The sequence below is a fragment of the Ochotona princeps genome, chromosome 29 (assembly GCF_030435755.1).
Source record: "Ochotona princeps isolate mOchPri1 chromosome 29, mOchPri1.hap1, whole genome shotgun sequence".
NCBI classification, from domain to species: domain Eukaryota; kingdom Metazoa; phylum Chordata; class Mammalia; order Lagomorpha; family Ochotonidae; genus Ochotona; species Ochotona princeps.
In genome coordinates this window covers 5,253,526-5,271,009 of record NC_080860.1, presented here as the reverse complement: position 1 = coordinate 5,271,009, position 17,484 = coordinate 5,253,526, and the positions used below count along the sequence as shown (strand labels likewise).

Below are 17,484 nucleotides of genomic sequence, written 5' to 3'. Positions count from 1 at the left end.
TCCCAAGATCTTGAGCCATTGTCCACTGCCTTCCCAGGCCACAAGCATGTGGTTGGATGGGAAATGGAGTAGCTGGGACGTGAACCAGCTGGGGTGCTGGCACTTTCAGGCAGAAGATCAGCCAATTGAGCTATCATACTTGCCTTAAAAAATAAATTTAAAAAATGTTTAAACACACACACACAGACTAGGTTAAGAATTACACAGAAGCTAATTTAATGATTCTGAAGTCTGCACCCTAAGGAATTTGTTACTGTCAGTGAGATGTATAAACTGATAGCTTTGCGAGGCTTTGCAATGCTTAGCCACAGTTAAAATGTGTATGCAGTTCCTTCCAGCAATTCTACTTCTCAACATTTATTTTTGTCCTGATACGTCCATAAGACATACAGATAATTTTATGTGGTGACTTTTTTTTTTTTAAAGATTTATTTATTTTATTACAAAGTGAGATATACAGAGAGGAGGAGAGACAGAAAGATCTTCCGTCCGATGATTCACTCCCCAAGTGAGCCGCAACGGCCGGCGCTGCGCCGATCCGAAGCCGGGAACCAGGAACCTCTTCCGGGTCTCCCACACGGGTTCAGGGTCCCAGTGCATTGGGCCGTCCTCAACTGCTTTCCCAGGCCACAAGCAGGGAGCTGGATGGGAAGTGGAGCTGCCGGGATTAGAACCGGCGCCCATATGGGATCCCGGTGCATTCAAGGCGAGGACTTCAGCTGCTAGGCCACGCCGCCGGGTCCGAGTAAATCTTTTTTTATAAGGACAATTCTTATTTGAAAGAGTGTAGTTATAGAGAGGAAGGGAAGAGATTCCATTGACAGGCTCACTTTCCAGATGGTCACGGTTGTGGAGCTGGACCAGTCAGGAGCCAGGAGCTTCCACCCTGTTTCCCCCAAGGACCTGGACCATCCTCTGCTGCTTTCCCAGGTGCCTTAGCAGAGACCTGGATTGGAAGTGAAGCGAGTGTAGAGCCTATCTTAATGAATTTTAAAGCCTCCATAGGTAATTATGCCTATATATGTGAAAATAAAGTAATTGTTTTTGTAGTAGGATTACACTTAGTCTCACCAAGAGTGGCATTGTAGTTAGGTGAGTCCTCATCATTACTTGGCTGATGCTGTGTCTGCTCTTCTGGCACAAATCAGCAGGTTGTGTATTAGATTTCACCGCTTCCTACCAGTCTCGCTTTAAAGGAGGAGTTTGAATGATGGATAAATGATTAGCCAGAAAGTTGTGTTTATCAGTGATGATTTTGTTAACCTCCCTCTGGTTGGTTGGTTATTACATATTAAAAAATGCAGCAGCCCGTATGGGAGCACCAGTTTGGTTCTGAGTGTTCTACTTTCAGCCCCCTTCCCTGCTGCTGGCCTGGGGGAGCAGCAGCGGAGGAGCCCCTGCACCCCCGGAGACTTGGGCGGCACCAGCCCCAGACCTTGGGGTTACTTGTAAAGTGAGCCAGTCGATGAAAGGCCTCTTTCTCTTTGTCCCCCTCTATTACTCTGCCTTTCAAATAAACAAATCTTATAAAATAATGTAACCTGACTTTTTAAAAATACATGCATTTGGGTGGCAGAGAGATAAGAGCACTCACATCCTCTGGGTCACTCCCCAGGCTGACCGTGTGGGGGCTGGACTAGGGCTAGGCCAGAGCCAGAGGCCCAGACTCAAACCAGGTCTCCATGTGGGTAATAGGAACCCAGTTACAAGAGCCGTCAGTGCCGCTGCTCAGCGGTTATATTAGCAGGAAGTTGGGATCAGGCACTGGAACCAGGAAACAAACCCAGGTTCTCCAGCTGGAAGCAAGCAGCAGGCTACATGGCTGCTTGCTGCGGCCCAGCTTGTGAAAGTGGTGGTCCCAGTAGGTCTCATGGAACTGGACAGCTATCTATCTCTGCTCCAGTGACCCTGAGTCGCCGTCACTGGGCTCAGATGGCCTAGGGTCTGCCGTGGCGCTGCTTCCCACGTGGCAGGATGGCAGGTCCCTGGCTATGCCTTGAACTGGCGCCGCACTGAGGATTGTTTGCTGTCTTCTGCCTTCCTCGGAACACTGCTCTAGCTGTTGAAGAGCATCCCTTGTGCTTTACACACATGATGATCAGTGATGTCTAAATGGTTTCCAATAAGAACCTAAAATAAGTAGCTATTGGGGACTAATCTGAAGGTCATTTGAGGAAAAAAAAAATATGTGAAAGTCTGAGAGAGAGAGGCAGGAGGGAAATCTTCGATCTACTCATACATACCTTACATGGCCCCAGTAGCTAGGGATGGCCCATGCTGGGTCTTCTATGTGGGCGCAGGAGCCCAAACACTTGGGCCGTTTTCCGCTGCCTTCCCCAGATCATTGGCAGGGAGCTGGATTGGAAGTGGAGCAACCAGGACACAAACTGGTGCCCATATGGGATGCTGGCAACAGATGGCAGCTCTACAAGCCATGCAACACCAGTACCAAGGATCACACCACAACACCAAGGATCATATTTTATGAAGTAGTTAAAATATTTTGGGCTTTTCTAATAACCTCTTAACTGTCTTGTGTAGTTACCAACTTGATAAAGGACTGATCTGCAGAATTAAAGTTTTTCTGGGCCTGGCATGGTAGCCTAGGGGCTAAAGTCTTCACCTTGCACGTGCCAGGATCTTATGTGGGTGCCAGTTCTAGTCCCAGCAGCCCCGCTTCCTATCCATTTCACTGCTTGAGGTCTGGGAAAGCAGTTGAGAATGGTTGAAAGCTTTGGGACCCTGCACCTGTGTGGGAGATCTGGAGGACGCTCCTGGCTTCGGATCGGCACAGTTCTGGCTATTGTGGCTTCTTGGAAAGTGAATCAACAGATGGAAGATCTTTCTGTGTATCTGCTTTTCCAATAAAAATAAAATAAATCTTTAAAAAAAGAATTGAAGATTTTTCTTAAAATATTGTTGAAGGAGGGCCCAGCTTGATAGCCTAGTGGCTAAATCCTTGCCTTGCATGTGCTGGAATCCCATGTGGGTGCCAGTTTGTGTCCTGGCTGCTCCAGTTTTCTTTCCAGCTTTCTCTTGTGGCCTGGGAAGCAGTCGAGGATGACCCAAAGCCTTGGGACCCTGCACCTATATGGCAGACCTGGAAATAGCTCCTCACTCCTGGCTTGGGATCAGCTCAGCTGCAGCCATTGCAGCCACTTGGGGAGTGAACCACGAGATGAAAGATCTTTCTGTCTCACCTTCTTTCTGTATATCTGCCTTTCTAATAAATTTTTTTCTTTTTAAAAAATTGCTTTTTTTTTTCAAAGATTTTATTTTCATTACGAAGTCATTTTATATACAGAGAGGAGGAGAGACAGAGAGGAAGATCCTCCGTCCGATGATTCACTCCCCAAGTGAGCCCCAACGGGCCGATGCGCGCCAATCCGAAGCTGGGAAGCTGGAACCTCTTCCAGGTCTCCCACGCGGGTGCAGGGTCCCAATGCATTGGGCCATCCTCAACTGCTTTCCCAGGCTACAAGCAGGGAGCTGGATGGGAAGCGGAGCTGCCGGGATTAGAACCGGTGCCCATATGGGATCCCGGGGCGTTCAAGGCGAGGGCTTTTAGCTGCTAGACCACGCCGCCGGGCCCTAAAAAATTGTGAAATGAAATTTGTTTTCTAATGTGCTAGGCTTTGCTACTGTCGCTTGTTAGATAACATAGATACTTAATTTAAAACTGAATTTAAAAAGACATTTTGTGATTTTTAAAAATGCACTTCATTTTCTTCTAGTCAAACGGATGGGATCCCAATGACATGTTTCGGTATAATGAAGAAACTTACGGTGTGGTATCTACCTATGATAGCAGTTTATCTTCATACACGTAAGTTTGAAGCATTGCTTTTATTTTTGCGTGTTTGTCTTTTACTATCAAATTATGCTGATAAAATTTATTAGATTTTAAGTTCAGCAATTTTATGAAAGAAGTATTTTGTTAATATCAAAGATGTTAATTACCCCTTAAAGCAAAGAATAAACATTGTGTTGCTATGCTGTTTTTATGCTGTAAGTACACTTTGGGTTTGTTTTTAAATTATAAAAAGTCTAAATTTGCTGGAGTGTAGTGGTTGTAATAAACGCTTATTCAGCCATATTTTGAAATATTCTTTTCTCCCAGGGAAACTGTAATTTTTTTTAAAATCCAAATTTTGATTTATAAGTAAACAAGCCATGTTATTCTTAATTTTACCAGTGCTGAAAATTGTAACCTTTCTTCATAATTGTGTACAACAGATCTGTAGTCTGTGATTTTAAAGTACTTCTGCTTTTCTTCTTTTCACATTTCAGAGTGCCCTTAGAGAGGGATAATTCAGAAGAATTTTTAAAACGAGAAGCACGGGCGAACCAGTTAGCAGAAGAAATTGAATCAAGTGCCCAGTACAAAGCTCGAATGGCCCTGGAAAATGATGATAGGAGTGAGGAGGAAAAATACACGGCAGTTCAGAGAAATCCTACTGAACGTGAGGGGCACTGCACCAACACTAGGTATTTAAAGGAAATCATGCTGCAGTGTTTTGGATACACAACTCAAGGTCTGTGTGAGAAGGTGTACTGCTGTTTTGCTTTAATATAGCTTTGGCAGAGAGTGCACATGGAATTGGTTTAAGATTCATCTAAAAAAAATCATGATGGTATTCTTGGAAATACTTTTTTGGAATTCAGCTTTGGAGAGTGAACCAAGGTGTGAGTCTTTTGAAGAATACTTCCTCGTGTGAGGGGCGTCCGGTGATAGCCTTGCCGTAAAAGTGTGTTCAGAGTACCAGGTACATAGAGAGCAGGGAGGAGCCGGCACGAGTTGTGGAGTCTGACGACCTCATGGAGGAAGTAGCACTGTGTGGCAGGAGAAGAGGTCCACTCAGAGCAGACGAGACATGTGCAGGAGTGTGAGCAGGCAGGAGAGATCTGATCAGGGAGGAAAGGGTTTCTGTGAGCTCTCTGTTAAACCGAGGGTCCACACTGAGGGTGCAGCAGTGGCAGTTGTGGTGGGATATGAGTCAGTGACAGGGTTTGGTATGTCATTTAAAAGTAGCCTATAGGCTGCAGGTGGGGTGAGCGAACTTGAGTGTGGCTGGCTGACAGGAACATTGAAGTGGTTCAGCTGGGATGACCTGCTCACAATCTAGACTGGGGCTGGTGGTCGTTTGACGTAAGCAGGCAGGACCATGAAGTTAATTTGTTAACTTAGTGAACACTGTTAGGGGAGTTGGGGAAAAAAGGGACAACCGTCTGTGCCATAGGGGGGTTGTGGGGTTTTCATGCATTGTGGAATTTGTGTGAAAGACCACGTGCTTCCTTCATGCTTCATTCCACGCACTCGAGCGTAGTGACTTGAATCCATGTGTCCAGTGGAGATGCAGCCTGGCAGTGCCGATTTGGGATTCATCAGTTTTGCTAGTAAATCACAAAGAAAAGCTGCCAAGAGGCAAAGAACAGTCAGAGGAGGGAAGAGATGGGTGTTAGGGAAAATAAAGTTGAAAAAGCTGAAGGCAAAAAGAAAAGGGAAGATAGACCATGATTGATAGACTCGATCCTAGATCAATCAGACAGAATGCTAATGAACACAGGCTGTTAGGCTTTCTGTTGGGCGAGTCTGTAGGAAGGAAGAGGCTGCAGCCTGGATGCCAGGGTCAGAGGGAAGAAAGGAGGGGGAAGTGTGCTTCCGTGTCAAGCTGCTCCGGAAATAGCATTCCCAGCTGCCGAAATTCACTTTCAGATATGATTCATTGGCCTGGTACCTTCTGGGATAAAATGATTGAGAAGATCTCTCATTTCCAGGGAAAATAAATATATTCCTCCTGGACAAAGAAATAGAGAAGTCATATCCTGGGGAAGTGGGAGACAGAATTCACCGCGTGTGGGCCAGCCTGGATCAGGCTCCATGCCGTCAAGACCCACTTCTCACACTTCAGATTTCAACCCGAATTCTGGTTCAGACCAAAGAGTAGTTAATGGAGGCAAGTATTTTGACCGTATTTGTCAATGTCATTAAGCAGATATGTAGTTTCATAAGTACGTAACAATGGTTGACATCACTGATAAGAAAATATAAACCTTTACTGATTTCTGTGGAATAGGTTTTATTTCAGAATTACTCGAAATATGCTTTTTTGGATACCAAATTAGTGAAACATTGTGTGAATCATTTGTAGATACAGTATTTAATGCAAGGAATTCTCATGTACTCATGTAGAGTGCTAATTTAGGCCAAAGATCTCTGCTTGGCCAAAAAACTCTCCACAAATAAATTGGAAATTTTTAGTAAGTTCTCAATTTTTATGACATTGAATAATAAAATTAGAGACAAATTTTATGTGAAAAATTATAATCTATGTGGAACACTCAGTGGTTAATATAGGTTCATGTTCCTTAACATTTTAAAAATGTGCTTATGCTCTGCTTATTAAAGAATTGAAGGTATTTTAATACAAGGCATGACCAAGTGTTAGGTGGAGAAAAGGAGTGTTATGCAACAGAAACAACTCTTACTCTAAGAACGATTGTTGCAGCCCTTGAAGTGAATTTTTTTGTAGGAAGACCTTATCTACTCCACCTGTTAGTCTGGATGGATCCTTGGTGGAAGTTGGGGAATGCTGAGTAGTAGTACTGTGGGTAGGTAGGGAGGTGATCGCTCACAGCACCTGTTCCCAGCCTGAGGACAAGAGTGAGCATTCTCTGAAGTATCTGAATTTGGTATGTTAGAGATAGTAGAGCAGCAGCTTTCTAATTTCATTTGTTTTCTTGGTGTCTTTTTTCCAGAAATCCTCTCCAAATGAACACTCTTGAGTATTTTTTGTCCTTAGTACTGGGGCTGATATTTATCTAAAGGTGTTTTAGTTGTTTGTAAACAAAACTTTCAGGGTAATGGGGATAGGAAGGTGATGAAAGTCAAGTGTGGGGAGCCCTCTGGAGAGGAGGCCTGGTCCCTGTTCTGTGCTGCAGGTGGCTGATGGCGCTCTGTGCAGGGACGCTGGACTTTGCTCCACCAGGATCCGTTTACTCAGTGAGGACTGCTTGATAGTTCCATTGTTTGCTAAGCAGTCTCTTACATACCTGTTAACTGCAGAAAAGATGAATTTAAAGGTCTTCCTTTTCTAGTTTAATTTTTTCCAAGAGAAGTGAACACTGCTCTTTGTCACTCTTCTAGCTTTAGGAAATAGTAGAAGTAATGTTTTATTTTTGCGTAGATGGGACTTGCTGGGTGAGTTCATACAATCTTATATTGAAGACTAAACCCAATGAAGGCCTAGATAAATCATAGATAATTGTGAGGAACCAACATTTTAAACTTGGTATAATAGGTGCTGTTTATTTTCATTGTTTCAGAGCTAAAATAAATACGTTGAATGATCTCATTCCTGAGTAGGAGTTGCTATACTTTTTTGTGTGGAATTATCCAGTAGTGTAGGTTATGCTCCTTGTCCCAGTTGGTTACTAAGAAACAGCTGTAGAAACAGGATTAATCAGCCTGGTCTTACGGTCCTCTTCAGTAGTATGTGTAGATCCTAATTAACCCTTTGGGAACGTGTATTCATTGAAACAGATTGAATTTTAAGGAGGTTAAAGTAAAATGTGAATTGATGTCAGTTAAGTTATGCTAAAACTTAGCATAAATCAGATGACTGTCCTCAAAGGGTTAAAATGTACAAGAAATCATTTTTGTCATTTTACTTTTTTTTTCTGTTTACTTTTTTCCCTCATTTTTTTCTTTAGTTTTTATACTTTCCTTCATATCATTTGTTCTGTCAGGTGTTCCCTGGCCATCGCCTTGCCCATCTCCTTCCTCTCGCCCACCTTCTCGCTACCAGTCAGGTCCCAACTCTCTTCCACCTCGGGCAGCCACCCCTACACGGCCGCCCTCCAGGCCCCCCTCGCGGCCATCCAGACCCCCGTCTCACCCCTCTGCTCATGGTTCTCCAGCTCCTGTCTCTGCTATGCCTAAACGCATGTCTTCAGAAGGTACAATACCACAACTTGTTCATGTTTTTGTTTGTCTTCGTTTAACTCCTTATGTGAGTTTATGATTACAAAATAGTTTCCTCTTCATTATTTAATAACCTATAATTTCTATGTTTAACTTTAGTTTATTAAAACTGTTTCTATTAACCTTTTGTTTGTTAGAGAGAAATTTGATCACTGTTGTGAAGCTTTGAACTATGCTGAATTGTGAGAAAAAGGGGCTTGTTTGTGCTTGGTAAAGATGTCCTCTCACAGCCCCAAAGGCTCTGCCCGGGCCCTTTGCCTGTCAGCTCCGCTTGGCTGTGGTGGTTGCTGGTGACTAATGAGCCTTACTCTCCCAGGCTTGAGCTGACTGCACAGCCCTTCCTGTAACAGCTTTTTGGCCAAGATTGTAGTGGATGCTCCTGTTGGCCTGAAGCAAGAGCCCTTTTTGGGTGTGACAGCTCACATACCTGCTTTGGTATGTCTGTCTTTAGATTAAAATACGGAGTTTGTTTTTTAGAATGCTTGAGGTATTGTAAATTTAATTGAATAAAAAAATCAAGCTTTGGAGTATTATAGAAGTGAAGGGCTACTTGATCTAAAATTACTGATTGAAAAAAGGTATGGATTTGAATCTTTAGGTATATTTTTGACATCAAAAATAAAAATATAATTCTTAATCTGTCAAATCTGCCTTTGTTACATGTTATGGAAAGGTAACATTTTAATTTCAATGCAGTATAAATTAAGAGCCTGTTCTCTGATATTGCTATAATGTTCTTTTGATATGAGTTGACAGAGTTTTTGTTCAATCCTGACTTTGATGTATTCTTTAAAATTATCACTACTATATCCTCTGATGGATAAAGTTTCCTACGTAGTATGTTTCTCTGGAGAAATCTGTGTTGGCTGCTTTTAAATAAACTGCTGCCATCCAGGTATGCAGGGAGGATGTGGGGCCTTGACTGCAGCATTTCACTTGGAGCAGCAGGTTTCATGATTTTCACGGTGAATTCCTTACTCAGGAAGGCCTGTAATGACTGCGAAGGGCAGAGTTAAGCCTGTTGAGATGTTCGTTGCAGTCTGTCCTTTGAGCAAATGAGATTTATATCAAGAGAACATACTAGATGACACATGATCATTAAAGAGAGTAAACCATGTTTTTACTTTCAGATATAAGGACTTAATATTCACACAGAAGTATTTCATCTGCATTATTCATGAATGCTGGGTATTATATTTTGTGACATTAACACTCATTTAACAACTGTGTGGTCGTGTTGTGGGACACAACGTGAGTTTGCTATTCTGATGAGTTTGGTGGCAGGTACGGGTGAGGAGTCTTGGCTTCATGTGAAGACTGCTTTTGCTGAGCGCCATCGTTTTGGCTGCCCTGACAGTTTGGTTGGTTCCATAGCAGCAGACTGCCTTGAAAAGATTCTAGGCAGAATCTTGATCATTTAATGTGCAGATTTCTCCCCAGATGTTAGTTATTCTGATTTTGCAGATCATGCATGATCAGTAATTCATAGTCTGTTAAGTGAAAGAAGCTGCTTAATGGATCAGGCGTGCTTCAAGCCATGAGTTGTAAAGTCGATCATGGCGGGTTAGGTAGCTTCTAGATTTCTAAAGTTCTTTTGAGAGTATGACATCTTACTGTTTGGTTTTTTAGCACGAACTTCATCCCTCCTTTTCTTTAAAAACAAAGGGAAATAAAATTTATTTCTAAAGCTTGTGACATTTCACAAAATGTTTCTAAAATAAAAAGGGTTTTTTTTTTTAACAATGAATAAACTGCAGAGTGAGAGTGAGAAAGAGTATGTGTGTGTATTTAACAAGAAGTAGTACTAATGGACATTATGGGATTTATGTGGTATGATAATGTTTGTTGTTCCTTTCTTAGGACCTCCAAGGATGTCCCCAAAGGCCCAGCGACACCCTCGAAATCACAGAGTTTCTGCTGGGAGGGGTTCTATATCCAGTGGCTTAGAATTTGTATCCCACAATCCACCAAGTGAAGCAGCGACTCCTCCTGTGGCAAGGAGCAGTCCCGCAGCGGGGACGTGGTCATCGGTGGTCAGTGGGGGTAGGTAACCCTTTACTGGGGCGCAGTGATAGTATTTATTTCATAGTCATACCGACTGAAAAGGGCAGGGCTGCAGCTTCACGTGAGGAAAGTAGGTGTGTATGCCAAAACTACTTGAATAACCAGGAATTAAGAAACTTGAATTTTTATCTTGGGTTCTACTGCTTACTCAGCACATGTTAATGTAAGCCATGTGGTCATTCCACCTTGCACACACCAGGATCCCATATGGCCACTGGGATTAGAACCACCAGGATTAGAACCCACTTCCCATCCAAGCTCTCCCTACTTGCGGCCTGGGAAAACAGTAGAGGACGGCCCAAAGCCTTGGGACCCTGCACCTGAGTGGGAGGCCCAGAACAGCTCCTGCCTCCTGGCTTTGGGTTGGCTCAGCTCTAGCTGTTGTGACCACTTGGGGAGTGAATCAGCAGACAGAAGATCTTCTTCTCTGTCTCTCCTCCTCTCTGTATATCTGACTTTCCAATAAAAACAAAAATAAAATCTTTTTAAAAGAGTATTAGGGGGCCCGGTGGCGTGGTCTAGCGGCTAAAGTCCTCGCCTTGAAAGCCCCGGGATCCCATATGGGCGCCGGTTCTAATCCTGGCAGCTCCACTTCCCATCCAGCTCCCTGCTTGTGGCCTGGGAAAGCAGTTGAGGATGGCCCAATGCTTTGGGACCCTGCACCCGCGTGGGAGACCCGAAAGAGGTTCCAGGTTCCCGGCATCGGATCGGCGCGCACCGGCCCGTTGCGGCTCACTTGGGGAGTGAAACATCAGACGGAAGATCTTCCTCTCTGTTTCTCCTCCTCTGTGTATATCTGGCTGTAATAAAATGAATAAATCTTTAAAAAAAAAAAAAGTATTAGGAAAAAAGAAATTATACTTTCATAGACTCAAACATCTTCTGCCAGTTGTATCTCAAGTGTGTTTCCATGACATCTCGGAGAACAGCATGTGGTGATTTTTCTCCCCCGGTCTTTATTTTAATCAGTACATAGGACTCTTAAATTTTTGATTTTCTGTCATTGATTACACTCTATTCAGCTTCATGTAATGTGTATTCATGTAATTATATTGTGAATTCCTTTGTACTTCCTTTTATTTTCCCTGGCTCTTCAGATACCTTAAGGAAATGGAGATTCTAAAAAACCCTCTTTAGTTACTCTAGTAACCATTTAATGCTGCTCAGTATCAGTGATTAGAAGCAGGAGAGTGACAGTTAGTAGAGGGACCCCAGAGCGAAGGCAGCAGGTTTGCTCCTTTCTTGCAGTGGCTGGGAGATGGCTGCCATTCAGTACCACAGGGACACTCCACAAAGCTCTTAGATGTTCATTTGGGTGTCATGGAAAGATTTTCAAAAAGCTCATGAAACTCTTTTCCATGAGCGAACTATGAACTGATTTCAAAATCTCTTTGAATTTTATTTCCCATGAAGTTTTTAGGCAGTATCTGCAGTTTCCTCCCTGACCGTTGTGGCTTAACCAAGAGAGCTAGTATCTATTTCCGAGGCAGCGAGGCGGATGACAAGAGGCAGAACTCTCCCATGTGTTGGTTTGCTCCCCAAATGCCTGCTAAGTCAAGGCTCGGGCAGACTGAGACCAGGCATCAAGAGTTCATTTAGGTCTTCCATGTGGGTATCAGGGACCAAGTACTCGCGCCCTCACCTGCTGCCTCTTTGGGAGCAGATGAGCAGGACACCAGGGAGGAGCAGAGGCAGCACTTGATTCTAGCCTCCTGGTGGGCATGTTGGCCACCCAGGTGACATTTCAGCCACTACCTGAGACGCCCACCCCAGATGCTGCCTCCAGAGAGCCCGCCTTTGGAATACCATTTCATTCATTATATTCCCTTTCAAAACTAGTAATTCATTTGAAGGGAGAACAACAGTTGTTATTTAGTAGTAACTGCTATCATTCTTGAGAAACCTGTGTTCTTCATTATCACCATTATTCCTAACAACTTGGGAAAGAACACAGTACCAGCTTCCAGGGTGGGAGCTTGGGAGGACTGCTTACCTGGGTCTGCAGAAAATCTCTTTCAGGAATTGACATTTGATCTGAGAACATAACAAATAACGTCTGTCTTTCTTACAGTTCCAAGATTGTCCCCTAAAACTCACAGACCCCGGTCTCCCAGACAGAACAGTGTTGGAAATAGTCCCGGCGGGCCAGTGCTTGCTTCTCCCCAGGCTGGCGTTATTCCGACGGAGGCCATGGCCATGCCAGTTCCGGGGGCTGCGTCTCCTGCGCCTGCCAGTCCTGCATCCAACAGAGCTGTTACCCCATCTAATGAAGGTATGTATGTACAGACAGGGTAAGCCATTACTGGAGATAGCGACACCCCATAGTGGAGTGCCTGTAATGGAGTCTTGCCTCTGACTCCTGTCCCTCTTCTTGCTAAGGCACCTGGGAGGAGCTTGGATTTCTGCCACTCACACGGGAGATTCAGATCTGAGTCTCTGACTGTCCTGGTTCTCACTGCTGTTTAGGGCATCTCAGGAGTAAAAGATGCAAGATAACCATTTAGTGCATGCAAGATCTCTGTGTCATTCACCCTTTTAAGTAAATAATTTGTTTTTTAAAAAAGATTTTAAAAAATGATGATGGGTCCTGTGTAGTGGCCCAGGAAATTAGCCGCTGTGACAGTGTCCCATGCTGGAGTGCCATTTTCACTCCCCACTGCTCTGCTTATTCGGTCACCTGTCACCACATAGAACCAGGATGCAGCTGCTGACTGCTGGCCCAGCCCTTGGTGTTACAGCCATGTGGAGAGAGCCAGCTTCCCTCCCTCCTCCACTCTGTAGATATTGCTGATTTTTTATGAAACTTTTGAAGCCTTCTCATATAGAAAACATACTATCTACCAAGGACAGATACCTGTTTAAAGGAAAGTATTCATTTCTAAACATAGGAAATCAAAATTATGGGATGGGTCTGATGCGGTAGCCTAATAGCTAAAGTCTTCGCCTTTAACACACTGGGATCCCATATGGACGCTGGTTCTGATCCCGGCAGCCCCATTTCTCATCCAGCTCCCTGCCTGTGGCTTGGGAAAGCGGTCGAGGACAGCCCAAAGCCTTGGGACCCTGTACGCGTGTGGGAGACCTGGAAGAGGCTCCTGGCTCCTAGCTTTAGATTGACTGAACTCCAGCCCTTGTGGCTGCATGGGGAGAGAATCATCAGACAAAAGATCTTCTCTGTCTTTCCTCCTCTCTGTGTATCTGACTTTCTAACAAAAATAAATAAGTCTTTAAAACAACAGACAAAATTATGAGATTTTCTACTTTTTCTTAAAGACATATTTATTTTTACTTAAAAGACAAGTTTACAGAAAGATCTTCACTCCCTCTGGTTCTCTCCCCAGATGACCACAATAGCCAAAGCTAGGAGCTTCTTCCAGGTCTGCCACGCAGGTGCAGGGTCCCAAGGCTTTGGACCATCCTCTACTAGTTTGCCAGGCCACAGGCAGGGAGCTGGATGGGAAGTGGAGCTGCCGGGTCACGAACCGGCATCCATATGGGGTGTTGGTGCTTGCAGGTGGAGGGTTAGCCAGCCCCCCTATACTTTCCTAACCATGATGTTTTTAAACATTGTTTTCTAGCTAAAGAGTCAAGGCTTCAAGATCAGAGACAGAACTCTCCTGCAGGGAATAAAGAAAATATTAAGCCCAGTGAAACATCACCTAGCTTCTCAAAAGCTGAAAATAAAGGTTAGAATGTTGATAGATCATAACTGGAGAATATTTTATATATAATAGAAAGTACTTTTGTTAATACTGTTCCTTAGTATTGTATGTGTATAAATACATAACTTGACAAATATGTAAAGTAAAAATGCACATTTTACATCGTTTTAGCAGCCTTATTTTAGCTTTTGACATCCAGGATGCTCTTCAGCTCGATGAGTAGTGAACATGTGTCTGTGTGTCTGTCCCCCAGGTGTGTCGCCAGCTGTTTCTGAACACAGGAAGCAGATCGATGATTTGAAGAAATTTAAGAATGATTTCAGGGTAAGTGTCATCTAATGAATTACATTTTTAGGTGAGAAGTATGACTACGGGTTTTCAGTTTGTAAGTGGATCATTTATGCCCTCAGAAACATTGGGCTTAGTGTAGGGAGCAACCTTGTGTGAAGTTATCCCGGCTGTCCTCAGTGGGAGGTGAAAGTGTGAGATTTGGTGAGCAGGTCCTTCTGACGTTTGCTGTTCACTCTGTTAACTTTGTTCAAGGGAGCTAGACTTCAGTGGCACAAGGCCCAGTTTCTAATGATGTGGCTTAGTGTGTAACACATGTGCTGGGTCCTCCTGTTCTGAGACAGTTGTATCAATTGCATTAATTGTGGTGGAAGCTTTTGTAGAATGCTGCTTCTTTAGCTTTAAGACAAGTGTTTCTGAACATACCCCAGTCTCTGCTTGATGACTGCTTCATTTTGCACAGTATTAACTATAATATGCTACAGAAATTAAATTTAATTTTGAAACTAACACAAAAAACTTTCCTGAAACTTTAATGTCCTAGGGAACAAGGAGAAATATGGTTATCAGACATAAAAAAAAAAAAAAAAAGACTGAATTGGGCTCGGGATGGTAGCCTAGCAGCCACTTGGGGAGTGAATCATCGGACAGAAGATCTTCCTCTCGTCTCTCCTCCTCTTTGTATATCTGACTTTCCAAATAAATAAATCTTTTTTAAAAATTAATTAAAAGATGAATGAATAAAAGAAGATGAGTTTTTCTTAGATACTGTAGTTTTCTGACTTTTCTAATGTTTAATCATGTTTGCTAATAGCTTTATTGTTGACTTACAGACATCAAAATATTACTATTTCAAAGTTTAGCATATAGTAGATTCCAGTTAATGCTAATATTACCAGTTGTGAATTTAAATTTGTTTTAATGTTTGGATTATGTATTTATTTAAGAGGTCATGTAATCATTAACAGAGGGAGAGACATGGAAAGACAGAAAACTTTCTGGTTCAGTCTCCAGATGGTCACAGTCTGAAGCCAGGACCCCGTGGGGTGGGGCACAAGTATTCAGGCACATTAGTAGGAAGTTGAAATGGAGGCAGAGGCAGTAGCAGGTGGACTGGTGCTCCAGTGTGGGTTGCTGGCATCACCCGAGGTAGCTCAGCGCTCTGAGACACGATGCCATGGCTCCTCCAGCGCCTGCTCTTTCTGGCTTAGCCATTCCTTCTCAGTGGATCTCTTTCATTTGGTGTCTTACTGCAAGCAGCAAGGGATGGCCTCTCTCATCCTCTAGTTGGGAAACTCCTCAACCAAACATTGAAGCTTGTTGCTCACAAGTTCAACAAGTTCCATCCAATACCAGCAAATGATTCAGCCAAATGTTCCATCACCCTGTTCCCTAGTGGCTTCGTTTCCTCCCGAGGACTTGCCAGAACTTCTTGAGCTATCGTGTTTCTCATAGGATTCTGTTCATGTGGTGCTTTTCATTTCCTTCTGAACCCTTGTCAGGGTTGCATTTAATGTCCTTACTTCCTGAACTCTAGATCATTTTCTACATTCCCCAGTTTTTCCAGACTCTGCTCATTATTCAGTTCCTAAACTAGTTCTCATAACATTCATGTGTCCATTACTCGGCTAAATCAGTTCAGCACAGCTTGAAGCCTGCTGTGAGGTCGCCCTCCTCCTCTGTGCAGTTCTTTATACTGGCACTGAATATAAATAGATTTCCTAAGCAACAGATGATGCTGTTTTGTATAATCTTGATTTTGGTATATGTTCTATCATTGGTACAGCTATTCTGCCCCTTTGGGGCTTTTTTCCTTCCCATATTATTGTTTGTTTTACAATTAGTCCCCTCTTCAAACACTCCTGTGGTAGATTTGTTAGTTATAAAGAAAATAACACTATTTTTACTTTGCACTGGATGAGTTTGTGTATGTAACAGTTTATTAAGGTGTGATCTAGAGGTGGTACAGTCCACTTAGGTGTGCAGGGAGTGGCTTTACTGTGTTCACAGTGTTACGCCAAGACTGAGCAAGCGGAGGACACCCCGCGTGCCTCAGAGGTCACTCAGCAGTCACCTCAGCCCTCGGCTACCGCTCATCGGTAACTGTCTGGGTTGGTCTGTTCTGAATATTTCATACAAATGAGGTCTTATATATGGCTTATTTATGCACACTTTTTTCATTTCATTTGAAAGGCAGAGTCCCCAGTGGCATGTAAACAACTATACCAAACGCTTGCCTCATGAGTGAAGTAACTTTTGCCTACTGTATAAGCCTGTGATAAGATTGCTCTGAAATTCATAAGTATGAATATGCTTTGTAGTATCAAGTACTACTATAAAACAAGTACAGTTTATAACACCATGTGGAGAGACCGTATTTTCGGTCTCTGATTTTATTGATTTGAAGGGCAGAGTGACAGAAACAAAGGCTTTCCATCCTCTGGTGCACTCCCCCGATGCCTGTAACAGCTGGAGCTGTTCGAAGTCAGAGCCCCATCACGTGGGGCAACAGGGACCCGTGTATCTCTGATGTCACGTGCTCCCGCCCTAAAGTGTGTCCTAGCAGAAAGCAGGTGCAAAACAAACACATAGGGTGTAGGGTGCCGGGTGCCTGCCCCAGGGTCTGCCACACGCACCTGGTCTGCCTAGCCGCCTTCACTTGGCATGCCCTTCCTTTTCCCTTTTGTTTCCTTATTTATCTGAAAGACAGCATTGCACTTTGTCTTGATTAGAGTTATTCTAAAGGAGTTATTTTATTCATTTTTTTTTTTTATTTGAAAGGCTGAGTTTTACAGAGAGAAGAAAAGATTAAGAGGTCCTTCATCCACAGGTTCACTGAAGCTGAGCTGACCCGAAGCTGGGACCCAGGATCTTCCTCCTGGCCGCCCATACCTGCGCAGAGACCCAAGGCCTCAGACCGTCCTCCCTTGCTTTCCCAGGACATAAGCAGAGATTGGATCAGAAGTGGAGCAGGGCCCGGCGCGGTGGCCTAGTGGCTAAAGTCCACGCCTTGAATGCACCGGGATCCATATGGGTGCCGCTTCTAATCCCAGCGGACCTGCTTCCCATCCAGCTCCCTGCTTGTGGCCTGGGAAAACAGTGGAGGATGAACCAAAGCCTTGGGATTCACATAGGAGACCTGGAAGAAGTTCCTGGCTCCTGGCTTTGGATCAGCGCAGCACTGGACGTTATGGCCATTGGAGAGTGAATCATTGAACAGAACATACTTCTGTCTCCTCCTCCTCTTTGTATATCTGACTTTCCAATAAAAATAAATAAATCTTAAAAAAAAAAAAAGATTTATTTTACCTACTAGAAAGGCAGAGTGACAAAGAAGGACCTCTTTGATCTGCTGGTTCACTCCCCTCAAATGGCTGCTGTGACTAGGGCTTGGCCCGTCTGAGGCTAGACGCCAGGAATTCCTTCCAGGTCTCCCACATGGATGGCAGGGATTCAAGTGCTTGGGCTATTCCCTGGAACTTTCCC

General features: G+C 43.8%; 1 protein-coding gene across 6 annotated transcripts in view; it reads left to right on the top strand.

The window, feature by feature from the left end:
• Positions 1 to 17,484, top strand: part of ATXN2 (ataxin 2) — a 57,004-nt gene that overhangs the window by 13,256 nt on the left and 26,264 nt on the right. For 5 of the 6 annotated variants that reach the window (XM_058656881.1, XM_058656884.1, XM_058656880.1 and 2 more), the window contains exons 5-12: positions 3,735 to 3,826; positions 4,291 to 4,488; positions 5,779 to 5,957; positions 7,750 to 7,959; positions 9,845 to 10,027; positions 12,120 to 12,320; positions 13,627 to 13,734; positions 13,964 to 14,034. In XM_058656881.1, the coding sequence (XP_058512864.1) occupies positions 3,735 to 3,826; positions 4,291 to 4,488; positions 5,779 to 5,957; positions 7,750 to 7,959; positions 9,845 to 10,027; positions 12,120 to 12,320; positions 13,627 to 13,734; positions 13,964 to 14,034 (1,242 nt within the window). The remainder of the gene's footprint in view (positions 1 to 3,734; positions 3,827 to 4,290; positions 4,489 to 5,778; positions 5,958 to 7,749; positions 7,960 to 9,844; positions 10,028 to 12,119; positions 12,321 to 13,626; positions 13,735 to 13,963; positions 14,035 to 17,484) is intronic. The other variant, XM_058656883.1, reaches the window with a different exon arrangement.